At 39.1% G+C, this 27,755-nt stretch overlaps 1 protein-coding gene across 6 annotated transcripts in view; it reads left to right on the top strand.

Annotated features, from left to right (window-relative positions):
* mcf2l2 (MCF.2 cell line derived transforming sequence-like 2) overlaps positions 1–19,715 on the top strand; it is an 87,455-nt gene extending 67,740 nt beyond the window's left edge. For 4 of the 6 annotated variants that reach the window (XM_076141646.1, XM_076141648.1, XM_076141645.1 and 1 more), the window contains 4 exons: positions 10,275–10,385; positions 10,833–10,942; positions 12,228–12,301; positions 17,240–19,715. In XM_076141646.1, the coding sequence (XP_075997761.1) occupies positions 10,275–10,385; positions 10,833–10,942; positions 12,228–12,301; position 17,240 (296 nt within the window). In that variant the 3' untranslated portion in view covers positions 17,241–19,715. The remainder of the gene's footprint in view (positions 1–10,274; positions 10,386–10,832; positions 10,943–12,227; positions 12,302–17,239) is intronic. The other 2 variants (XM_076141650.1, XM_076141649.1) reach the window with 1 other exon arrangement.
* The last annotated feature ends 8,040 nt before the right edge of the window (positions 19,716–27,755 follow it).

Genomic DNA, 27,755 nt, shown 5'->3' with positions numbered 1-27,755 from the left:
CATCTTCAGCACAGCACTGATTTAAACACTGCGCAAAAAGAAATGATCAGTTTCACATCTCTGCTTGCCAAACAGTGCCTGCTCTTGCAGTGTAAATCCCTCACCCCTCCCTCTGTTTTTCCTTAAACTTGAGACAAATACACTATGAGGGGACACGCCGATAAGTTATTGTACAAATGGCTACCATTTTTTCCTACTTTACAGATCTACAGGCTATGCCAGACTAATGACTGGAAACTTGAACACCAAATAGTTTCTTTATCGCAGGCAGGCCAGGATGGGGGTGTGTGAAGGTGGAGTTGTGTGGCTGCTTGGATGGGGTGGGTCTTTGGGTGGGATTTCCCCTTTTTCTTTTTTTTCTCTCACCACAGCCCATGATGTGTTACAAAACTGCATGCATGATGGTATTTCATCCTGTAAAAACCTATGAGATCATCAAACTAACAACACTGATGATTACTTGATTACCTTTGCTGGCTGTGATTAGTTGCTGTCACCATGTTTGCCATCCCTGTGTTTTAATTAACATGAACATTACACAGCATGGTTCTCTTTATGGCTTTAGATCTCTTCTTTTTATCTGTCTTTGCTTCTCTCCCCACTCTATGTAAACACACAATCCGCATATGGCCATGTGTGACACACATGGACCCATCTACCAGAACTGTGACAATGTGTCTTCACTATCCTCACACTGGTACAACTCAAGTCACCGTTTCCTCGTCTCCTCATGCATCTCGACCACATGTGTATCACCTTTCCTAGGTCTCATCAATATTTATTTCATTTTTCTCTTCTTTTTCTCTCCCCCTCTGTGTATAAAAAACAATCTCCAAAATGTCTCAGCTGCATGTTCATTGTCATGTCAAATGCTTTCATCAATCAAAATATTTAATAAAACAAATAAAGAGAAAGGGAATGCATGAGACAGAAAACAACAACTGATAAAGAGATACACATAGAGACATTTTAAAAATGAAGACAAGATCAGTCAAATGATGGAGGGAGTGTTGGAAACAGAAGGTGGTAAACAGTATTAGAGAGAGTAATAGAAAAGAAGAGAGGAGGATGTGTGAATGGATCTGTACAGACAGCTATGTTTTTGGAAGGTTGTTTTTATAATAGCAGCCAGACACTCATTTGAAAGGTGAGACCAAAAACAACCCTAACCTTTACTTCTATTCTCACTGTTGGGATGGGGGATGGGAGTGTGAGCAGCACCGAAGCAGTGCTGAGTGAGGTCAAAGCTGAAGGAGAAAATGTATCTTCCTATGATAATGTAAAATAGAGCTTCTTTTTTTACACCTCATGAAGACCAAGGGTGTGCAGGGCAGCAAACCAATAAGACATCGAAAGGTTAAGGCGAAGGCATCATTTGTTCTGATAGAAATGGGTGGACGAGGCTATATGACATATTGTCTCACTGAGATCCAAAAAGGTTGCTTCGACTTAATCACACACAAACACACACTTTTTCCTCAATAGAGCCTATACTGACAAGACTGATTTTCTCACTTACTTGAAAGTAACTTGCACATCTCTCATAAGCATAAAATACTACCCACTATCTCTCCCTCTCTCTCTCTCTGGGTCTGTCCCAATACCTAGTGAGCTGCCTACATAGTCAGCTGCTTACGTAGACAGGATAGTCAGTTAACTAAGTAGTCAGCATCATGCTTTCTAATGGCAGGATATTGGGACACCCTACATTGCTACAGATATGTCACAGATTGTAAATCACAGCTTTTTTAGACTGAGATTTGATTTGATTTTTTAAACGTCATATTTCAAGTGCTTTGACGTACAAGCCAAACAAGAATGAGGCAATTAATAGTATAAAATATAACAGTACAGAAATGTTAATAAACTGTAGATAAATACAAATAAGAAAGCACAGAGTTTTTCAGTGTGTTGTTGGGGCCATTGATGAAGACTCTGTCTGCTTTTTAAGGCTCCAGGTGAACCAGGTGCTCTGTGCTCTTCCCCTCAGTCCAGCTGCAGGCTGTGTGTCAAACAAAGGATGCATACCTTTAATGCTTCCAGCACAGGTTTGGTCACTGAAAGTGAAGGGAACACTCATGTTTACCAAAGAACGAATATCTACTTAGCCAGTTACCGACAGATAAGTGTCAGTAACTACGGTGGTAGATTAGTTTAATTACCCTGTTGATTTTAATGAAATTTTTCTATTTACATGTTAGCGCCAACACCGAAGGGCACTGAAGCATGAATTATTAGTCACTTAAAGATTCTTAATGTCGAATATCGAATAGATATCGACGCGGGGGCACCGAAGCATGAATTAGTAGTCAATTACAGATCCTAAATGTCTAATTGATCTGACTCGGAGCAGCATTGGGAGATTATTTGGCCATAATCAAAGCTGACCTTCACAAATTGAAAACACAATTTGTCACTGACAAAGCTTCTAAGGAAACCAAGTGAGGCTCACTCAAAGATATTGTGAGGGGAAAGTGGTTTCGCTCTCTGCCTGGAAAGATGATGTTACGTTCTGATAAGAAAGTATGTGTGAAGACCTTGAATTCGAATCGCATCACAACAACGTCATGAGAGTTCCTGATGATGAACCGCTTGGCCGAAGCCAAAGTCCTGTTAGCGACCACGGTCCATTATTGTCAGGTTCCTACAACGACTGTGCAAATGCCATACAGCGTGCAAGAGAGACTGATGAATCTTATATATCTAATAAAAATAATACTTAAACTTTCATCCACTGATGTTTGATGGCTGATTCTTTAATAGATAACTTAGTAATATACTTGATCTAAATATAATAATATATTAATTTCTGGACAAGATCCAATGTTAGATCTCGAAAATCCTTGCACTTTCTCTGAATCAGCTATGTCTAAATCTTTCTCTGATTTCATGACCCAGAGGGGTGTGGTTAGACCCCTGGAGATTTCGGAACCTCTCCAAAGATTCTCTTTTTTTCTTCCTGGTACATCAATCATATTCAAGAATATATCAGTCACGACTCGTGTGTTGTTTCCTCTGATTACTCGAGCATTTCTATCTGATCATGCACCTTTACTTTTAGATATTCACATAACTCAGGAGTCGGCAACCTGCGGTTCTGGAGCCACATGCAGCTCTTTTGCCCATCTCTAGTGGCTCCCTGTGGCTTTGACAAAAATTCTATGGCACTGAACAATGGTTATTTTTTTGTCATTCATTGTTGGTGGAAGTGATTTTTACATTCTCCAGTTGTAAAAATGTGTAGCTGCTGATGTGTAGCTTACACTCTCTCTCTGAATATATCTATATATCTATATATCTTTATATGTATATATAGATATATGGAGATATACTGAATTCTACTACTACCCGATGCCTTTTCCTGTTGGGTTGGAAGAAAGACAGTGATTTCTGAATTGCAAATTACTTGTAAGAAATTAGATCAGATAACTCGACTACTGCTGCTTGATTGAGCTGTTGCCGGGTGGTGAATACATGAAGAAGTTGTTCATTAGAATATCAGTGAGACATCATCTCAGCTCCAGTAGACTTAGCTACCTGTGATGAGGATGTGAATGGTACTGAGCAAACAGAGCTGCTGTGCTGGTATATAAACTCTGATGGGCCAAACCGAACAGAGATTGTCCACTTCACAATTGTTCTGTTTTGTTGGTAATAACGTCCACCAACAATTTTTTTATTTTTTTATTGTAGTTCTATAATTTCATAAATGCATCAAAACATGGTATTATTGTAATGGAATTGCAGTTAAAGTACCAAATAATCATGTATAGCACACTGCAGAGAGGCCACATGTGGTTTAACATTTTATTGAATGCTCATTTACGATGGTTAGTAATGTTAGTTAAGACTTAATAGGCTGTTTTTCCTTCATAATAAGGCTCAAATACATGTCTTGTTGCACCAGACAGTTTCTTCTTTTGCCAAAATGGCCAAAATGACTCCTTTGATAGTAAATGTTGCTGACCCCTGAGCTAGCTACACATAAATCTTCTTAAATTCTCAGAAATTCCAAAAATTTAAGTAAAGAACAATTAGCAGAGGAAAAAAAGAGGAGCAAAAAGGGGTAGTATAGAAAGATGGTAAATGCAAAACTAAGATCCCTGCTTTATCTGCAATGCAGTTGTTTAACAAAGGTTGATTCAGTCATTGCAGTTTGATTTAATGTTTTTACCAAAAATGCAATTTTTAGGACTTAAGGAGTTAAGGCTAGTAAAGGCTATGGTATGTGTGTGCCGGGTCTAGAGGACATTCAGTGAGGGGACATTACCAAGGATGTCAAATGTCTTGGACAATAATTCATTGAGTCTCAGATAGGATTAAAACATATGGACCAGGTTGGCTGGTGTGTTTTTAAAAAACTGTGATAACATTTTTACATCTATCATATCTTTGGTATGGCATTTTTTGGTAAGTTACTGGTGGTGGATTTGTCTGACAATGATTGATAATGATTGGAACACATTTGCAAATATCTGTGGAAATGTTCTGACAAAGCTCTTGCAAATGCAGTGGTCAGTTACTGTTGAAAATGACTATGACAAGCAAAATGACACATTTGATCATCTGAAATGAAATGATTTTGCACTTTTCTCCTCTCAGCTACTTTTTAATCTCTACTCTTTCCTTGCTGCACTAATTCTTGTTCACTCTTGCCCACCCCTCTCAGCTGATTCTTCAGCCAGCCAATCAGCTGCTAACGCTCGGAAACGCTTCACCTTGCAGGGACTTTCCAACAGAAGGTCTCTTCCTGCAGGTAATGGCGTTGCCAACATTGCCACTGTTGGTGCCACCTTAAATCTCCTTCATCGCTGGTATTCCTGTCTGCATCATCACCTTTCATCTTTTTTTATAATCATCATTTCCCACATCAATATCAAATGCATTAGGACCGATGCTGCCATCAAGCTTCTGTTCGTAAATTGTATGGGTATAATTATACATTCATTGTCATTCTCTTTCTTGGAATTATAATTATCACTACGGTTGCCATAGACATCCTTGTCATTTTATTTGACTGACAGTTACCACTGTCATCATAATGATAATCATCTTCTTCATCTGCAGAAAAAGAACATCATCTACTACGTGTCTCTCCCTAGTGGTCCAATCTTTTTCACAGATCTACCCAAATATTCTATTAATTTCACTATCGCTGTCTCTGCTTGTCAGCAGCACAGAGGCTGTGTTGCTGGTGTCTCTTCGTCATAAAGGCCACATCTCCCTCTGTACCCCTACTTTCCTTTTATCTCTTCATATTTGTGTCTGACCACACTGCAACAAGGAAACTGTGACTTGGAAATGCAAAGGCAAAGAGAGAGCATTTACAGACAGAGGGACAGCAGGAGATGCATATGTAGAGAGCGATAGAGAGAGAAAGAGAGAGAGAGGGAGACTCCAAGTAAGACTAATTTCAGAGGTACACTGCTGTGCTAAATGTCACCTCTCATATTCTAGTCCTCTTGACATTTGGAAGCATATTAACATTTCTGGAGGAAGACTGGCCTTGATTCCAGATTCTGCTTTCCTTGTTGCAGCAGCCTAGCAACACTTGAAGCCACACAGTCTTAATGAGTGAGATAAGAGGGTTAGTGTGTGTGGTAAAGGAGGAGCAGACTGTCAGCAACAAAATCATTATATATTTATATGCACAGTAATGAAGCTACAGCAAATAGTGAAAAAATAGTTTAAACGCCATTCACTATAAAGATGATTACAAAATGAATCGATGTGAAAAGGAAATGAAATAGATGATATAAAATATATGTACTAAATATGCTCAATATAACATTTTGTACAATTAAATCCATTTTAAGTAACTTTAAATGGACATACACAGTTCAAGGCAGTAAAATAATAATTTTTCCAGTTGAGGGGTGAACCTTTCACATTGATATTTCCAATTAAAGAGCAAAAGAGCTCACAGTAATTAATCATATGAGTGTAGATGAGAAGAGAGGGAGAAGGGGGAAGAGGAGAGGAGAAGAGAAACGTGTGCCCTGATCTCCCTTTGGTCTTCAAATTAAATCCTCTGCTGACCAAATGTTTAGACCAAATGATGAGGACCAGCAGGGATGTATGTACCGTTCAGATGCCTTCTGACATTTCTTGAGCAAATCACAGTTTAACTGTCATATTCCGTCATAGATAAATGAGCTGTCCACACAATCAAATTGTTTATAAATCATCAATGGAAGACATGGGGAGCAATGAACAGAGCGAGCGCTGACTTGACATTTGTTGAAACATTTTGATTTGCTTGGACTTTTTCTGTCAATTCAAACTAAGCAAGAATATATGCAACATTCCAACGGAAACAAACTATATGTCTGAAAATCTTATAAATTAGTCTCCAGGATATTGAGCTCAATTTACTTATGTATTTGAGAGAGAGATGAGGCTGCTGATAATTCTGAGCACTAACTTTGTTTTACTTCAAAGTATTTGTTTATGATTTTTTTTTGTAATTATATAAAGGCCACAGTTAACACATGGCAAATTTGATCAAATACGAATACTAATACAAACCAATAAACAAGAAACAAAGAACATTAATTTATTCTTTGTAGAAATGTTTGGAGTCACTGTTCTTATTCTCCTCCAAAGTAAAGTATAGCCACACACACTGTACATACACTTTCATACGCTGCCATGAGCAATGAAGCACTGCTTGCCATCTGAGATGGAAATCAATACTGTGTGGATGGTAGATGTCCTCATGCTGAATAGACCCGCATTTCAGGAGAGTGCTCTCTGTAGCACCCTCCACTTCATGGCTGCATCTGTCCAGTCAATAATCACAGCGTGTTAGAGCACTCAGGAGGAAACGGTTGAAATGAAGTGGCAATTTTTTTTGCTTGGTCTGATACCTTGCAAGGATTCACATTCACTCCACGATTTCATGTTTTTGTTCGTTTTACATACAGGTTTAGAGGATGGATTATTTCCACTCTAGCTAAACTCATGATACACTACAGCAGGGAGCAAAGCCCAGCAGGCAGCCCTTCAATTGTGACAAATATGTTATTGTGGGTGCTCCTGCTCATCACCCAATTGCAGTGATTTTTTGTAATCTTTGCCCGTTCATATCTCTGGTTCCTGCGCATATGCCTGCGTTTTTTGGTACAAGTTTCATAATTATTTCTCAGGCTGACCCTATCTATCCTATCTGACAAGTCCTGGTGAAGACATTTGCACATAAAGAACACAGCACACAGAGCCAGGTCCATCAAAAAACAAATCCTTACCTACACATTAGTTTGTTTTTACATATTGAGCTTTGAGGAAAATACTGACAAAATAAACTGACAAGTCAAACAGCTGGAAAACTGTTCATTATTATGTTAACAGCATACCAATCATTATAAATCTCCATTGCTCCATTGGCAAAACGATTGGCATAAATATCCTGTGCATGTATTTCCTCACATGGCGTACTTCCTGTCACAAGTCCTGTCCAATTCCATTAATTCCATCCATTTGCATATAGTATTGATTGACTGAAGCATGGCCTCTGACCTGAGAATATTGATATTGTCTTGCCTGTACAAATGTATTCTATTTACCTGTTTCCACATGTAAATGGATGCTTGTGCGCTTGAGTGCACATGTGCAACACTACAACCACAATTTTAAGTGACATTTTTAATAATTTATCAATGATGGATGATAGATTGTTCTTTCTTTGTTCTGTAATTGTCTATGTTCATGCTGTGTTCACGTTTACATCATACTGTGCATTTCCCCTTAAACTTTACGCTTTTTTTTCCTCATTTACTCCTGAAAACCATTTTGCACCCCTGTGTTTTTAGTAGGAAAAGTATTATTAAAGGTTGTGTAAACCTTTTCAACATGAATGCTTTCAAACAATTAACACATATAACCTCTCTCTATATTTTTTCTATATTTTCATTCTGTCTGTCGCTCTCTTTTTTTCATTTTCTCGTACCCCACCCCTTCTGCTATCTCTTCCCTCTCGCTCTCATCCCCCCCTGGTCGCTTGCTGGCTGTAGAACCTGCTGCTAAGGAGGCAGAGATTCCCCGTCGCTTCTCACTCACCTCTTCTCTTGCCTCGTCCTCCTCTGCCTCCTTTGCCAAACGACGCACTAAAGGTACCTCAAACAGTCATGATGCAAACTAATACCAACTTGAACAAAAAGAAGATTTAAATCTAAATTACAATCTGAAGATGAAAAACAACATGATGAATATCTGTAAAAACATAAATTGAAGTAATCAATTAATTAATTGAATTATATTTTTGGAGGAAAGTCTTTTTTTATATATATAATATATATATTAAAAAAATATATAATTGTATGTAATTGTATGCAATTTTTAATTGTAATGATTAGGAACCAGTTTATTGTAGCTTTTTAAAAATAACTGCATGGTAAATTAGCCCAGGTATTACATTTTTGAGTAAAATAAAAGTGTGCGTGCGTGCGTGCGTGCGTGCCTGTGTGCGTGCCTGTGTGTGTGTGAGAGAGAGAGAGGGAAGTCATGGCAAAGTGAAGAAGGCAATTTTCTTATTAAGTTTTGTCCATTTATTGCTCACTTGAAATGTATGAGATTCATAGAGCAAGTCAAGCCTTCACTGAGAATCAAAACAATGTTGCAGGAAAAAATAACCTGAACAGATGAACTGTTTTTAAGGGATTGTAAGGAAATAGGAATTTTGATAAGCTGACATTTGGAACATAAGGTGATATTCAAAGTGATAATATGAGTGCAATTTACTGCAGGAATACAGATGAGAAGTTCACCTGTTCTTTTCCTCTGTCTCACTTCTCTTCATGTAGTCAAGACACACAAGAGTGTGTGGCTTGCAGGTTTTTTTGGTGTGTAAGATCTGACTTATTCTATCCTCTTTCAAGACACTGGCCCTCATTTCAAGACAGAAACAGACTTAAACAATGTAATTTGTATTGGAAATGGATTGTCATTAGAAGATGCCGTTCGCTTGACTTAGGAAAATAAGGGAAGGGAAATGTTTGAATCCAAAAATGAATGGATATTTTCAAGACCACAGTATACTGTATTGTAGGATGAAACGCCAAAAGTAAGATTGGTCCAAATATCACATGGCAAATTTTGGTCATTGTTAAAAAAAAAAGAAAAATAAAAGACAGTTTGGAGAATGAAGTTGTAATATTTTTAGGAAAAAGTTGTCATTCTGGTAACATTTATTTCTGAGATATTTGACTTAATTCTCAAAGTGTCTCTGTTTTTGTTTTTGTCAACCTTGGCCCTTGTACTCTGCAGCACTGGTGAATGGGTCAATGGCCATTATATGTTTAGATGAACTTGGATTGTACTAAGGAAAACCTTTTTCAAACAGCATGTAAACACCTACATATGAATGAAACTGGCAGGAATCACCTTGTTCAAGACTCACACTGCAATGCATCATGTGATGTATACTAGGAGATCATTTTACAGTAAGGACAAATACTCTGAATAGTGAGTGCATATTAAAACATAGTGAGTGATGCAACTAAACATGTGATATTTGGAATTTTCCCAGCCAGGGGGAGGCATCAGAGATAGAAAAGACAGAAGTGCATCGTGCTTGTAGAACTCCCAAAGTCCGCCTTTGTGTGGAAGGGGGCTTTATTATAGATTGAGCCTGAGCCTTTGTTTACCCCATTACAAATGAAATATTTAGTTTAGTTTTAGTTTGAGGGCAGCTTGTGTTTTGTTTTATCTTAGGACTTAATGAAGCTTCTTCCTCCTATGTGTTTTCCCTGGCCAGGTCCACTCTCTGCTAGCATAAAAACCAAGAGACATGAGATAAAAAGTGATCCCACTCCCTTTGGTTATGAAGGTACATGTATGTACATAGATGTAATGTACAAGCTTTAAGCATGCATTTTTGTGAATAGCAGTATTTTGTCAGCTTGTGTTTGTATACAGTTTACTGTGTGTGTTGTAGCTGTGGTGTCATTTTGTGATGTGGTATCATCTTTTCTGTGATGTTACATTTCAACATGCTGCATGAGTATAAAATGAATGATAAAGCCCTTTATTGCAGATTTGGCATGGTGTGATGGTTGCACATTTTTGTAAGACTGTCTTCTTGGTTCATTTCCGCATGAGTAGAACCGTTGCTATGCTATGTGAGACTCAACAATAGCACAATGCAGTGGGTGATTTAATTTGATCTGTTCAGTTCCTCACTTTTTGTGTGATTTGTGGGTTCTGATTTTGAAAAACTGACCTTTGGTGAGTCTAGGTGTTACTGTAATGGTTTAAAGCATTTGGCTTTCCTTTAGATACATTGCATGGTGCAATGGCTTCAGTTGGAAAACGCCAAAGCATCACCAGCAGTACTGCTACTGCTGCTGGTAGCGCCTCTGCAGTCCCTAGATCGACCTCACAACCAGGTAATAGTTCCAGGGAAGGACAGGTCCCTCCTCACCTGTATGTCACCTTGTGTATTTGGTTGTCAATGGACTACGCGTTTCTGTCTGCAAAATGTTTTCCTCTTTGTTGTAGGACTATGATATGCCAGACATTGCACAATCTAACATACATTAAACTTGATATCTTACAGCCTGGCACAGGTTACCATCTCATACCACATACATACATTGTGACATGTCATGCTGGAGGCTTTCTTTTGAACTGTAGGGCTTATGTTGAGGCACAAGTTGAGGATATTGTTCACACCTTGGTTTTGGCTAGTCAATTTAACATTCTTTTATTATTTACACTTAAGTGCTCCTGCCTATTGCCAAATAAAACCTAACACAAAATCATGTCAAACATATTCTGTGGAGGTTATGAGTACACTTTGGTCATTACTATTGTATTTACATTGTTTCCCTCAGGCTGGACTCAGCGGCGCCTACCTTCCATGGACACAGAGGACTTTGAGACTATCCCTTCCAGTGCTGAAGAATCTTCCAACTCTTCAGAAGAAGAAGGCAGCAATAAAAATGTAGGTACCGTTCAACATTGCAGCTCTATGAGGTTGGTGTGTAAACGCGCCACTTTGAGGCAACTAGATGTTTCACAATTCATCCAAATAGTCACCCAGCACTTATCCTCAGAATCCTCAGAATAATTCACACATTGGGCCAGGTGACTTCTTGGATCATGTGATAGTCATGTGATCAGTGCAGTTTATTTTGTAGACTATGTTGCTCCGTTTCTGTTAAGGTGTTTGATCTTTGGTGTGGATACAATTTAAAATGCATCCCCACTGCTGCAAATTGTCATGCCAAAGTGACAACAAACATATGAAACACTGAGGGGGGAAACAGTATACACAGTAGAAAGGCCATCAACAACAATTGCAGACACTTGGACCATGCTGCTTAGATGGCTTCCTGGTAATTTGACAACTTCGATGAATGGAAAAACATCTTCAAGGGTAAACGTTGAACATTAAATTGGTATTAATACTAGCACAGCCACGTTCACTTGGTTCCAGCATATGACTTGGAGCATTAGAGGGTCTTTTTCAGATTCGTTGTAGAAATAAACTGAATGTTGTGTAAAGAGTAGCATGAAGCATGACTTGGCCCTGCCCATTCTAATCTGTCTGAGGTCTGCCATAAATTATCATATTGTACCATCACTTTCTGTCCCTCGACAACTTTCCATTCAACCCCCATTTCTTCCCTACTCACCCTTCACTTTGTTCTCTTTTATTTTCTATGAAATCCCCTCCCAATCCCCTGAAAAAGCAGCCCTCTACTGCTTAATTATTTCCGATGGAATCATGTGTCATTAGCAGCAGGCAGTGCCGACTTGACATTTTAGAATATAGGGAAGAGAGAGCGAAGAGGGGAGATTATAGCAGCATGGGTTTACTGGGTATGACAGGCTTTCTAGTTCCATTATAATGTGTGTGATGTACAGCAAAGAGACATTATGGCAGACTGGAACACACAGACAAGGACAAAGTTTAACATCACGTTTTTGCAGTAAACAATACATTTCAACTGTAGAAAATATCAACTGTAAAGACATACACAACAGAAGTGCAACACACATATATTTAAATATGCTGTAGATGCAACCTGTAAAGCAGGGGTGGCGAACCTGCTGACTACGGCTGGGCTCCAGCTCAAGTGCTCCCATATTTTTCTCTTGGTGTACAGATTTTTCATATTGTAAAATAAACATTTAAAATGCATATGCTATATTTGGCAATACAGACCAAAAGCTGTCCGATTTTAAAGTAGCATTTAACTGTGTCCTTTCCTGAATGTTTCCAGGTGCAGCTGACATACGAGTCTCGTAAACCCAGCGAGCTGGTCCAGTTTGTGGAGGAGGTTGAGAATGGACAGTGGTGAGTTCCATTTGGCATTTTTTGTATTTGGGGTGTTCCAGCCCACTAGTTGGCCCATCTTCTGAGATCCGCATCTGCCTATTCTAGCAATTTGTTTTTTTCTTTTAAAACACGGATATGTGTGACCTGTACCAAGCACACAAGCAAAAGTAACTTTGGAATCTTTTTTAAACTTTATTTAGGGCACTCGTGTTGAGAATTTCAATCATTGTGTTTTTTAAATACTCTATATATATAAATACTCTATACTATAAAGAGGCTATCCACACTGGTTGTTTGGTTAGCCTCTATAAATTAAGTGTTCCATGTGTGATACGTGAGTTCACAAATGTAATATAAGCTGACCTTTCTTATTGTGTACGTGTCCACAATCTATGTGGACATGTACATCTAGCTATGTTCCATATGTGAGTAAGAAATCTGAAACAGGTGACTTGTACCTGGATGTGTAAATGTAGAGAATCAGAATGTAAAGATAATGCAAATCCAAAGATGATGGTACAAGCCATACATTTTGGAGCCCCTGGTGAACTGATCACTGGGTCATTGATGTTCACACCACCTGCAGCTATATTATTGTCATTTCCTGTTATGGGACAGCCCAGTGGGCCATATTGCTTCTCATGTCTTCAACTTGTTCAAGTGATGCTAATAGCGATGTGTTCTATCTGCTGTTCTGCCTTTTACAATGCACTGATCATCCAATTGTGCGCATGGAAAAGTTGTACCATTGTGCCGCTTATTCATGCATCGTCATTTGGCAGCAATGTAAAGAACATAAATTGAAGTTGAATTATAATTTACAAATTGTAACTTTAAAAGCAGAAAACTGTGATGCATTGTTTCAATTTAAGCAAAATGTTTTCTCTTTTGATAGAGCAGAACATCTGATCTATTTTGATCCCTTCATTATTGAGGAGCTATACACAATTAGATTGATTGTTTTAGGCCTCATTCACTCCATTTTCAACAACAAACCTCCTGCAAGGGATCCTGTTCCAGACTGGCATAAAACATTTCACAAAATATTGATGACACATCTTTATGCATGTACAGGCCTGCATAGACTGTAAGTTAACAGGTATTAATAACTTGTCTGTGTTTGCTGGGAAGTTTCATGAATATCAGCAAAAAACATTCAGAATTACGCATCAAGTATCCCAGAAAAGCTGACTTTCTGTTGCCCAGACAAAGCACTTCTATTTGGAGCATGAATTAGCCCAGGCAGGAAATAGAGCAGATGAGATGCACTGCTTGGATCTATTTTATTATTATTTCTCCTATTGACTTAATTATGGGTTTTATAGTTTTCACAAAAGACAAAGTGGTATCTAGAAAACCCCCAAACATGAAACTAGGGAGATGAAATTGCAAGTTGAGGCCACGAAATGGACCCCGATGAAGCCAACATGACATTCGATAAATTACTTACTTCTTGATTGTAACATTGGAGTAATTGAATAATGAGAAAGGCTATTTGCCCTAAGTGAGCCTCTCGCCTAGTACAAGTTATAGCTACAAATGTTATATATGGGCTCCCCCCAGGATTTACGTTCAGTGCATTTACATGCTCTTTAAAAATGTATTACTATACTGCAATTAAGGCAATGAATAATATTCTGGTCAGACCAATCAAGGTCAATTTGCTTGAAGTTACAGTCATAGATTATGAGATTCCAATTTATTCAGGGTAGAGGCATGCCATGGAAAGGCGTTTGGGGTTCAGTGTCTTGCTCAACAACACTTCAACAGGCTCCCTAGGAGGAGCCCAGAATCAAACCAGGAACCATCCAGTCCTTAGACCACCGCTCTACCATCCCGACCCAAGCCGCCCCATAGCCGCCCCATAGTATGGAGTATAACTTTGTGTAGTAGTACTGAAAAATGCAATACAATCATCAATGATGTCAGATGTCCAACTCACGTCATGTCTTCCAACAAATTGTACCCACATTGTAACTTTTTCAGACTCATTTGTTCACCACCATCTTGTTCTGGTACTTCCTGTTTTCTGTATGTCTTTTACTTGACATCCCATTTGCAGTTAGCAGTTTCAGCAAAATTCTAAACTGGCCAAACTACATAATAGGGACTAAGTTAGACTGTTATTTGATGGGGTACCAATACTGGTTACTGCTATGTACGTGTTTTGCATTTTCTTGTTTTGTTTGTCTGTAAAAAAGCAGATTACAAAAGCTGCTAGGGAGAATTCTTGAGCTATATCAGGCGGCAATTTGAGGCAATTTGAGACATCTGTTGAAAGTTCCACTGGCAGAAAATACTCACACAAAAAGTGTGAATATAAGAAAAGGGATGTGTTTTTTCTCAATTACTTACTGGTACTTTGACCTCTACTGCATTTGTCTGACTGTTGTAGATACTAAATGGATGTTTGCAGGAAAGTATCTCATCTCCAGCTTCTAACACTTTTGTTATCTTCAGGTGAAAATATAACTTCTTATACTTGTTTTACTTTTGTACTTGTGTTTTCAAGTATGTAAGTTTTAAATGCACTCTCAAAGTATTTTTCACATTGTGCGTGCGTGCATGTGTTTGTGTGAGCGAGATACTGCTGACAGACACATTTTCCCACACAGCGCTAATAAGCTTGCAAACACACCCCTCCCTCGAGCATGTTGCACCTTTCCAAATTTAGGTGTTCATTTCACACTCATAACAAAGCTTCCCTACCCCATCCTCCCCCATACTGTTGGCAATGTACTGTGTGTTTGTATAAAGAATGAGAACACATTAGCACTCTGATCACATTCTACCAGTCGAGTCACAATCTGAAGAGAATAAAGAGGGAATTACTTTTTTCTGATGCCTCATGCAGGAGTCTGGATGTTATTTCTGGCCTCAAAGTCAACTTTTCAGGAGGAGAGTGCGCTGGGGACTGGATAATGAGAACAGTACATAACCTCCTAGGCTCAATTCAATTTTGTCATATCCCTATTACTATCCTGGTGCTGTATGTCTGCACTGTGACTGTATTAATATACTCTATAGTCAAGTCAAGTCAACTTTAATTGTATAGCCCAATATCACATACAATGTATCAAAGGGCTTTACCGGCCCACAACATCAGGAAAATTATTTTGTTTGAATGGACCCTAATAGAACCCAGTGTTATTACATAAATAGCACAAAGAGAGAGGTCATGCACTCAACAAAAACCTTTTCTGCTCTCTCTGCTACTTCAGTTTAAAAGAAACTCTGCTTTTAGAGGCTTTCCATCAAGTTTAGAACTGGAAGTTGGAGGGCCCCTTGAAAAGCATTTACACCTGGTAAGAATACGCCAACTTCCCAAAAAAACTGTGTCAGACATTGTGCAGACATAAATGACCTGATAGTCATTCTGTACCATCATCAGAATATCAATTTAAGTCACTTGATTCAATTAAAATAATTGTCATTCAACAATTCATGCTTCAGGAGTTCATGAGCCATGAGTGTTATACATGATGATGTCCTCTCCAGATCTTTAATCGACACGTGTTAATACAGGCAATTACATGAATGGAATTATGGATTTTGTTGTTTTAAAGGTAAACAAATTAATGCCAATCACACTGAACCACATACTGTATGAATTTGTGTTTGATCCTGGAAGCTGGGAGCTCTTCAGCTGTAAATAAACAGTTGGGGCAATGCTGGATAAAACATTGCTCTCTTACTTACTTGCCCTCCTTTACTTCACCTTTATTCTGTCACACCTGGCTTTGTGCTGAGGGATAAGGTTGAGCTGTTTTTTTAGAATAGGGAGGAGCTGTTAGAAAGGAATCAACTCGGATGGAAGCATATGGAGATGATGGGGTGGAAATGCTTTGGCCTCTGGAGATGAATTAACAAAGCATGATAGTCACTGACTGCTGCACACACCCTCCGAATCCTATCTTTCTCTGTTATAGAGAGAGGTAATAGGAGACCATGATTTATTATGGTAGCATTAACATTTTCAACAATGCACCTTTTTTCCTGATTTCTGGACAATTTGTGTGCTCATGTCCATTAGTATCACTTAAATCTCTGAATTTAATGCCTCAGATATTCCTTAATTTTAGCAATTAGGAGGCAAGACACTTAAACCCTAAATTCAGATAATAAAACTCTTAATGATGACTGTAAAGAGCAGACAGAGGAGCGTCAGCATCATTTAGTGCTTCATTTCTTCTGTTAAGGATCACATTCAGGCTATCGATTAGGTGTTAAACCACTTTCATAGAAATTGTATGTACTTACTATATATATGTTCAAGTGTGAGCACATATTGTGTATCACCTTTTCTTCAGAAAACTCACTCACTCACTCTACATTTGGGATACATTCATAAGATAAAGTCCACCCACAAGTCTCTTTGCTTCAGTGTTTGCTTTGTCCCTGATCCACCTCCTCACCATCACTCCCTCTCACATTGAAGGCTGGTCCTTGAAGAGCTTGTCGCCTCTCTTGTGTCATTAGGGAGTTCTGTCTCTCCTCACAAACAAGTATCCCTTGTCTTATCCCTCTGCTGTTTTTTTCAAATTCTCGGCTTCATTCTCTTCATTTTTTGGGGCTTTTTCATATTTGAGAGGAGAGGACAGAACTCCAGGCAGTGACAGTTGACCTTCACTTGGTTAAGTGGAGCCCTCTTTAGCTGTTTGTTTTGATTACCCCTGTCCCTACAAATTGTTTTTGCACTGGACTGACTGATATTGTTGTAGATATTGAAAGCTTCAATATTATGACTCTTTCTTTTAGGCTACTATTAAAGCTGCATTGTTTGTTCTGTTATTTTGTAGTGTTGCTGCAGACAGACTCTGTATTCCACTTCTGAAATGCTGTGTTTGTATGCCACTGTTTGCCGTTTTGCCCTCATGGCTGTTTGCTATGTTGTATAACTTGAAGCTGATCTTTATTTAAAGTGACACTGACCTGAGTGTTTTTGTGTTTTTGCAGATATCTTCAGCAGTGTGTACAGCAGCACTGTCTCACTCAAAAGACAATGAAGCCAGAACCAGGGTAATGCATCACCATACAGCAGGCAGACACAGCAGACTATTGCTGTTGTCCTGTCGGTCATTATGTTGTATTACAAACAGGGCAGAAAACTCTGAACTACAAATATCACAGACTGGTGCAGTTGCACTTGTTGGACTGCACATATGGCTCGCTGTTTTTTATAATTTTACTTGACTCACTGACACTTTTGAATGAAACAAACTGGAAGCCTACCGTCCTTGAATGCTATAGCAGGAAATCCATATAAAGGTCCTTCTCCAAGGCAACACGTGTTCCAGCTGTCATCTTTGGTGAACTGAAGACTTCCTGGATATGCACACTGAACTACGGAGCCTACCGTGTGTGTCATGAATGCAGATGCAACAAATGCAATGGTTAGTGAAGACAGAAACCTGAAAACTCAAATTCTGACAAAAAAGTAATAAATAAACAGTGTGCTTGGTGTGTGCTGCCATGTTGTGCTGCTATGATGCACCAAAGTATAACTCAGAAGCCATCTTATGCCTCTGCTGCCCTGCTTCAGCTTTTCAGCTGCAGTCTACAGACACTGCTTCAAAGTCTCCAGAAGATCCTGGCAGCTGACTTGTTTGCCTCTCTTTTTCCCTGTTAGCAGCACTCACATGTCATTACATTAACGCAGATAAGAGAAAACATTCCTGTTTAATGTATGTTCTGTTGAGAGGCACACACTTCCACCTTTCTTCTCTGTGCATGTGAGGGGAAAAACGTCTTAAAGTTTAGTCTGACCAACTTTGTGTGAGTTGGTCAAGAACTGGCACAGCACAGGGGGTTGATGTGTTAGGTAAATCAGTGTGAAAGATCAGATCAAAAATTGCTTAAACTGATAATTAATACAAATAAATGAGCAACAGATGGTGTTCACATATCAGATACGTTGATCATTTAACCCAACACTGTTTAAAACATTACCCAGTGATGGTGTGTTTTATAAGTAACTCACCTAACATTCAAATGTGGTAATACATATCCAAGGAAAAGTAAATCTTAGGCAACTGGACTTGCTGGTAAAAGCTTGAAGACGTTTCACCTCTCATCCGAGGTTATACAAAACACCTCAATGTAAACATTAAAAAAGGCCTGGAACAGGTGTTTATAAATGAGGGAACATGGTTGCATGATGCTTTTTGCCCTGAATGACGTTAAATCTGACACTTTTTTTATTACCCGCAATGACTGTAAATTCATGTAAAAAGACATTAGGTCAAAGCATTGCATTGATTCTTCAGGCCTGTCACAGCCTGTCTAATACTTAGCGGGGTGGCGTATTATTGATTCACAAAGATGAGAGGAATTGAGCATTAACGCTTTTGCCTTTTGCACAAAAAAGTTTTTCAGTATCCAGGTCAACTGTGGCAAGTCAGACATCATGTTTGTCATATTTGACTAATCTTGGTGATGGCTGGAACTCACCAGACAGAAAATCAAATTCTTAACTGAACTTTCATTTCACACTTTCACATTGACTGCCAGCCAACAGGTTATATATCCCTTTTTAATGAGTGATTCAATCGTATTTTCCAGATTACTGTTGACATGTGCATACTAAAAGTGGAGACAGCTGAATGAATTGGAAATTTAGCATTATACCTCTCCACTATGCTGGATAAATCATGTAGACAAAGAAGTTGGTTTTCAGGGAGAGTTTGTTAATTGTAAATATACATCAGTGTTAATTTAATATAATGTATTTTTTGTGCAACTCAGTGTAATGGTGCATTTACTGTATGATGGCTGGCTGTCATTGTGTAAAATCCCTCCACATAGCTTTTTGGCATTGCATTCCTAGTGAGACTGAATTCTTTGAACTGTCTGAGGACAAACAGTTTAAACATTATAGTAGCTATACATCCCATTGCAAGAGTCATCTAAACAGTTTTCTATTTGTAACAGACATAGAGACATAATCTACAGTTCATGTTGTTACATTTTATGCTGTAATCTCCTTAGGTGATTGGATGGATGGATGGGTTTTACTGCTTTTAAAAAACATTGTATATTTTGTCTATCTGAAATGAAAAGCAGTGTATCTTTGTAAAAAATATTGTAATTCCATCCTGCTGAAATTTTAATTGACATTTTAGTCATATTATAGAATGTATCATGTGTGTATAAACTACAGTCTATCATTGTAATGTACTGTACATATTGCTCAGTTGAGATCGCATTATTGAGTTTGTCATTTATTCTTTTGTATTACCAGTGTTCTTAAAATGCATAATTCAGATTGGATATGTAACATACTTCCTATTGCTGCCTGAGTCAGAATGTAAACAAAATCTGTTAGTAAACTTCAAAATGGGTATGCATTTAGTACATTAACCAGCCTGAGTTGTGCAGTGAGAATGTTGTATAAAGTAAACATGAGCAGGAACAAACATAAACATATTTTTTATTGCTTCTATTTCCATTAGCTCTGAAAGTTTAAGCCTGGTTCACACAAGAGTGTGTAAAAATGTAAGAGAAACCCCACAAATAATGTCATAATAGTGATGTTAGATCAAACTTTTAAGTAATATTTCATGCACAATCAACAGTCCACACTCTCTAAACGACACGTCAGACAAATCTCTCTCAAACCAGATGAAAATTGACTGCGCAAACAAACAACTTGGGAGACAACAACTATGGACCCCATATACATTTGACATGGACATTAACATGCTAGTCTATTTGTCTGCATCCTCAGTGGTACTAAATTGCAGCACATCGGGTCAGATTGATACTGAATTATGCTGGCTCTCAAAGGAGCTGGAAGGATGTCAATCGCAGGGGAATCTGACAGAATAGTTAAAACAATCTGAACTTGGCTATGCCATATCGAATAGATTTCCTATAAGGTTTGCGTTAGAGTTATAATAAGGAAATACTACAATTGAGAAAAAGAATGGATATTTAAAAGAATGGCACTCCATTTGAGAATGAAAGCCCCCAATCGGCCAGTAACAGTTTTTCTTTTTTAACTGATGCTGGGCATTGTGTGGTTGCTTAGTTGTCCCTGCTTTTCAGGCAGCTTAATTTATTCTTATCAATTATTGTGTCATATGATAATATTATCTTTCTGGTCACCAATTCAACAGCTGGGAAATGCTGGGAAATGAAATCACTTGGACAGTTGCTGCAAACTTATTATTATTTTATCTGACATACTGTGCATCCCAGCAGAATTGAAAGAAAATTGTTCAGCCATCAGGAGAGCAATCATAAAATAATTCCTTTATATCAATTCTGGTTTGTTTTACACATTTCCTCTCTCAGTGCACCTTGTTATAACAGTGTCTTTGGTGTGCCTGCAGACTGTGAGGAATCATTGTCGCCGGTTTGCTATTTGCTGAACAGGAGGTCGAACCCTAAGGATTGTTCTCAGCAAGAACAGGCCATAAGAAAGAGAGAGAGAAAGAAAGAAAGAACATGTAGAATGTAGGTGATCTCTCAAACATCTTGCTGTTTTCTCTATCTCCCAGGCAAAACTTCTGTTAAGAAAAGATGGTTGTTCAAGCGCAATGTATTAATATCTACGCTAGATCATGCTGAATACACTCTCTGCATTAGCAAAACCACCATGAATGGCACACCAGCTTGTTTAAAGATGATTTAAAGCTATATAAAATAGAATCTAAGTGGGGTATAGTCAAGGTAAGAAAGACAAAACAAAGAAGGCACTGTCCTTTCACTGTTTTTTCTATGGACACTGCCCTACATGTGATAAATGTACATTACTTTTGCACAAATTCATAATGTGATAAAATGCATGCATCATAGAAAGCCCTGGTGTCTTTCTGTTCTTCTCTCAGTGATCAATGGCCACTCAGGTATGTTGGAGCAGCAGCGGTGCATCATTACTATTCCAGCCGGGTTCCACCACTCTGTCAAGGGAAAGGGAACAAGTTATTCATGTCAGACCTGTCCCCAGGGCTCAGTCTTGGAGGAGGGGGAGGGGCGGAATGAAATAATGGGGTGGCACAATGTTTTTTGTGTATTTTTGATAGTATGATATGCCATTGCATTAGTGCAGCAGAATATATAAAGGTTATTTTTCGTGAAACTGTGCAAGTCCAATGCCATCATAAAGTAAATTAAACAAAGAACAAAACAAGAAAACCCGAAACTGATCAAACTGATTTGGGTCAAGAACAAACAGGACTGGAAACACAGGGACAGCTAAGGCGGCAGTGTAGGCGAATGTCCCAAACTCCAAGAACCAAGCAGGGCAGGCAGTTCGGTGGACGGCCTAAAGTCAAGGGAGTAAATACTGTAGTGCAGCTGCAGTAGACGCAGCAGGCACAGCTGATGAAGAACCAGGTGATAATCCCAAACCAGCAGCATTGCATAGCAGCCTGGGTCCAACAGTGCCAGATGCAGGACCGTAAAGACCTTAGTAGAGCCTGACAAACCAGCTGCTGCTAGTGGGACACCAACAAAACCAGACAGGACTGCTGCCGGAGCCAAAACAGGAACAGAGGTATGCTCCTGGTACGTTGATTTGGAGGCAGGCAGGCGTTGAGTCCAGCAACTTGGCAACGGGAATGGGACCAGAGGCTTTGGCACCTGAACAGGTCCAGGAGCTGGAAGAGGACCAGAAGATTTGGGAGGTGGGCCAGCCAAGTTGAGGTTACTAGAGCTGCATGGCTGGAGATGAAAGGACTGGATGTGGAGAGAGTGAGTGCTTGAATGGAGGCTGGCTGTGGAGCGTCTGGAGCAGAGACCAGCGGTCCAGATCTCGACTTGACTCCAGCCTCCTGCTCCTCCTGCTCCCTGCCTACCTGTCATATATCCTGGATTTCTCCCTCGTCAGTCCATCCCTTTGATCCCGTCCACCTTTCTGGCAACTCCCGGGAACAGGGCAGTTTGTGAAACTGTCGCAAAACAAACAGAGGAGCAACAATAGAACAGCAGTCAACTTCAATCCCACTGAAAAATAAATCACTTCATTCAACAATTGATAAGAAAGGGTAGCAACAGCAGAAGCAGACATGCCAAAATGACCCACCTACCCACCTACTTTGATCCATTCAGTCTAGAAGCAAAACCCAGATGACAGCGTGGATTTAAATTCAAATATATTTGTGCCAGCATTGGATATCATTAATCAGATAAAATTGTGACTGGAATGGTTTAGGATGATAATTCCTTTAATAGGTTAATCAAACCAGGAAATCATGCTGTTAATCAAAAAATTTCACATTAACATTTTTGAGCCAAGTCAAGCCCGGGGAAAGAAGTGTACTATGTTATGCTGACATGGCTGTGAAGGGGAGGACTGTGGACTGGGGACAGTGTCTACTTGGACAACAAACTGGACTGGACAAAGAAGACTGAGGCGTTTTAGAAGAAGGGCCAGAACTGACTCTACTTCCTGAGGAGACGCAACACCATGCTGAAGATTTTCTATGAGTCTGTGGTAGTCAGTGCCATTTTCTTTGTTGTCGTGTGCTGGGGCCGCAGAGTGAGGTCAGCAGAAGCCAGCAGGAGTGACAAGATTGTCTGGAGGGTTGGTTCCGTCCTGGAGGTTAAACTGCATTTGTTGGTGCTTGTGTAAGAGAGGAGTATGCTGCGCAAGCTGCGTAGCATCATTGGCAATCACTCTTACCCTCTCCACTAGGTGCTGGCCTCGTACAGAAGCACCTTCAGTTTAGGACTCATTCCTCCCAGATGCACCACTGAACGCCAAAGGAAGTCCTTCCTTCCTGTGGCCATCAGACTTTCAACAAGTCTACCTGGACAGTGGGGAAATAGGGACCTGAGGTCTACGAGCCCTTTCAGCCCCCGCCCTTTTTATCATTGCACAATTGCTTTTACAGCATATTGCACAATATGTAGCTATGTAGATAATCTTGCATGTATTCTTGAACGTTTTTGGCTCAGGAGGTGAATCTTTTCAATCTCCACTCTGTTTCATTATCTAAATCATCAACCTATCCAAGACCCAATCCAAACTAGGTTGTTCAAGGAAGTCTTTCCCTCAATTAGCACTTCTTTACTGAGGGAGCAGTTGTATCAGTTGTGTGCCTTTCTACATGACAATAGCTTATTCAAGGTTTTTTCAGTCTGGATTTAGAGCCCACCATAGCACAGACAGCACTGGTAAAAGTCTGGCTGAAGTTGTATTTATTAGATTGATTTCAGCTTGTGCATGTTAATCATAAATCCTCCATGTGCGCAGTGGTGCTGGGCCCTTAAGATCAATAAGTGACGACAATAGTAGCCACCTAGTCAGGGTGAGGACCAGGATTTAGGTCCTAAATTAGGTGACAGCAACTACGGCAAATCCAGAAATCCAGGCCAACTTAACATTATCAGGCAATATTTATTACATGAGATGCACTCCAATGGGGAAAACATGCTTTAAGATGCTTACTTCAAGGATTAAAAATAAACTTAAAAGCAACCATCCAAGGCCACTGTGGCCCGGGGGTAGGAGAGGCCGTAGTATTCAGTGCCCCGGTTTGGCTGGGTACTCGGCACATCCTACTCGCGATCGATGTTTGTTCCAACCGCCGTTGCGTTGTAGATATGCATATACACATGTCAGCCAACCACCAACCACCAACCACCTTGTTATGTTGCTTTAGGCCTAGACTGCTGGGGGACTTCCCATGATGCACAGAGCTCCACTCTCCCACTCCCCTCTCTGTCTATACATATCCATGTTCCATGCATTTCTGTAACTTAACTTCTTTGTTGCATGCTCTCTCGTCTCACAGATTCTTGTGGAAGCCTGTCATGTAGAGATGAAGACCCTATCCTGCTAGAAACCCGTGCATTCTATTTGTATTAATATCATTAGCTATATTTACATCACGATTATCATTGTTGTTGCTGTGTCTGTTGCTGTGTCTCTCTCTCTCCTTTCTCTATCGATTTTTTCACTTTAAAGGGGCGTTTTTACGCTGTCGCCAAGCACTTGCTCATGGGGGAATTTTTTATATATATATATCCTGTATGTAAAGTGTGTTGTGATTTGATGCTATAGAGTTGAGTTGAATTGAGATTTGAGTGATTTTTTTAGATTATTGTATTTATTTATTTTCAAAATATTATTTTAGGCAGTGGTCCTCAAAGACACACATAACACAGGTGGTAGGTTGATGCACCCTGGTGTGCCATGCCCAGAAATCTCTGTAGAGGATTAAAATAATTGATAATTGATAATTGATTGATTGATTGATAATTGAATATTCACATTTAATAAAAAAAAAAAACATACATTACACACATGATGTACACACATATGTTCTTAGTAGGTGTCACTTTTCCCGCTCATTCTGTAAACTTCTAAGTTTCATCACAGCACTAGGACCAAATCTGTTCCGATTTAGATCTGAAAACATTTTGTATATAATAATATAAAATGTATAATTTGTATTCTTGTACGGCTCTAGCCTTGAGGACCCAATCAACAATGAGTTCTTAATGTGATTAATTCAGAACTCTTGAGAACCAGAGATTTGAGGTATTATTATTATTGTTACACGTACAACTTACAGACACTGATTTTCCACATCAAATGTGGTTTATCATTTGGTGAACACTATTGAGCATGTGATAACTGTATGAAGGATGTGGAGGGTGCTGTGCAATGAACTGAATCAGTAAGCAGACTAAGACCACTGTTTTTTGGCTGACAAGGGTTCACTTGTTTGCTGAAACAAACCAAAAAACAAACATTGGTGTCTGCACAACCAGGGTATGTGTAAAAGCAGCCATATGAATCCCTCAAGACAATAACAGCTTACTGCATTCATATGGATCATGTTTATTGTCTCTTTGAAGGTAATGTTTCAAAAACCAAACACACTTAAATATAATCTTGAGACGTTATCCATAAGGAACATAGCAAATGCAAGGTTATCGAAAATACACAGGTGGAATTTGTACGTATCTGTATTTGAAGAATCAAACTGACTGAATTGAGGCAGAGGGACTGCTGTCTGCCTGAAACTCATCATTACTGTGTCTGAACAGATTTCTTTTTGCCGATGCTCACAGAGCTGCAGTCCCCTCAGAATTCCCACTTTATTCTTTCTCACAAAAGCCCCTTAAAAAAGAGTTACTCTCTTCTCATTCTTTGCTTTCAGAGCTGAAAGCCAAGATATTTTATTATTGATAGGGCTGGCGCAATGCACACACTTCTGAGATGGGTTACAATCACCTGCACTCAGAGCACTCACCTCAGAGGTTGCAAAAAAATATGCATTATATATTTGAAGGCATGGAACTATATTTATAGTGACTGTAATAAATTTAAGAAGGATTCTATACAATGACCAACTAGTTAAACTTCAAGAATATCCGACAGTTGGAGCAGCCATTATATTACTCACACTCACTTGAACACTATGGGTTCAAGTCAGTGATGCATAGAAGGACATGGATAAAGCCCAAAAGAAATCATAAAATTTTCCCCTACAGCATGTAATAACTTGCTTACTAACTTCTAACTTGTTAGAACTCCATTATTCATGGTAAAATACACATTATATAAATGTACATTGTATAACAACGCCAATTACATCAATACCCAAATCACTACTACAAACCATAACCAATAAATTAAGGTTTATTACTAAGTAAATAAAGTAGCAACTGAATAAATGCAAAGGTGTTGCATCAGCACATGAAATGTAATGGAATCTAAGTCAGTTTAAATTCCAAATGAGCAATGGTGAATGATGGGCGACGATCTCAAAACCTGTGTTCCTGGAATGCTGTGCTCTGACCAGGGGGCTCAGCAGCTCGCTCTCTCTCTCTCTCTCTCTCTCTCTCTCTCTGTCTCTGTTACGCTCATACCATGGCGAAGATTCCGGCTTGATGTCAGGTTTAAGGAGTGATGATGGCGAAACCAGATGATTGGTTTACAGTGGATTCTTCCAAACTGAACTGGTCTGAGACCCAGATTTGGTTGAGAGACAGGTCAGTTGGAAATCCCAATGACCGGCCTTCGGTCCAGCAAGCAGTTTGAGATCTCAGAAGGTCTTTGAGGTTGATATTTCAGGCTCTGAGTTATAGGAAATTAAATTATTTGATGCAATAACTATAAAAAATACTGTCGCCGGCCAAACCAAACTAAACTTCAAGTTAGTTAGTGCGAAAAAAACAGGAATACAGACAGCTGAAATCATAGCAGCATTACTACAATTACTTTTTGTCTGAATTAATGATAGGATCTGTGTTAACCTAAATAACTAACTGGACTATTCTTCAATGTTAAAAGGTTTAAATTCTAATATTTGACTATTGGATCACTTTCTATAAACAATTAATTGTAACACAAACTACACAAACTGTAACACAAACTACTGTATCTACATAGGAATATTCATACTGTATATAAGAGTTAATCAGTGAAGGTCGCAATGGAGAAAACATGGTATACAATGAAACATGTTGATTTTTTTTGTAGGTTTCACATACATTTACTCATTAAATCATGTTTAGCTAATTTGTGTTGTAGAAACTTCAGAGTTGGAATAATTTTATGTGCATGATTTCCTGGATACGAGTACAGGAAATCACATTTAAGTACTATGTGCTTTACACGATAATTACATCCTTAATAAGCACCTGTACAAACTTGGACTAAAGATGTGAGCGAGAAACAGATTGACTTCAAGAATCTGGGAGAATTTACGACGTCAGAGATGGTACGATGGTGGTGTGTGTGTGTGTGTGTGTGTGTGTGTGTGTGTGTGTGTGTGTGTGTGTGTGTGTGTGTGTGCGACAAAACGACAAGACATTAAGAGAATATGGTGACACAACTGCTCTTAGTCTTATTGAAATAATTGTGTTATCTGAGAGCAGGAAGGAAGTATTAACCTCTCTGCCACAGTGTGTGGCTTTTCTCCATTGCTATTGTATGCCTTGTCACCGCCACCTCTTGCAGGCATCACTTATTCTATTAATGACAAAGTCATTATTGCGCTATCTAATGCCACCCACTGGCATGGAATAAACCAATTAAGTGATATTGGATCATTTCCCACAGCACACTAGTCTCGGCACAGTGGTTGGCATCTATTCACTGGCCAAATATACTGTACATAGGTGGAGATGTATCCTTGCAATCTAACAGGCACCTGGCCAAGAGTGAGGTATGTTGTGGAAATTATTTGTGAGATAGTGAATAAAGAATTGAATTGGATCATTGTTCATTTTTAAAAGGAATAACACTCGAGTGGATCTGAACAGCATGAATATCTGGGTAGAACAGACAACGATAGAAGGAGACTGTAAAACTTATGTGCAGGATTCACAAAGGTGGGGGTCAGGTGAGGAGGTTCACCGGCTGCGAGTGAGGTCAGGGAGTGACAGAATGCAGTACATTTGTAACAGGAGACATTTGTGTGAGAACTTTGGATATTCAAGGTTAGTGCTTCATAAATTGCATATCTTGGTGATAACATTTGGTTATACAAGTTTATGCATTTCATAATTT

Source organism: Genypterus blacodes, unplaced genomic scaffold (assembly GCF_046128005.1).
Source record: "Genypterus blacodes isolate CSIRO-AG114 ecotype Tasmania unplaced genomic scaffold, CSIRO-AGI_Gbla_v1 ptg000019l_1, whole genome shotgun sequence".
Classification (NCBI taxonomy): domain Eukaryota; kingdom Metazoa; phylum Chordata; class Actinopteri; order Ophidiiformes; family Ophidiidae; genus Genypterus; species Genypterus blacodes.
The sequence above is the reverse complement of the archived record's forward strand: the minus strand, read 5'-3'. Positions and strand labels throughout refer to the sequence as shown.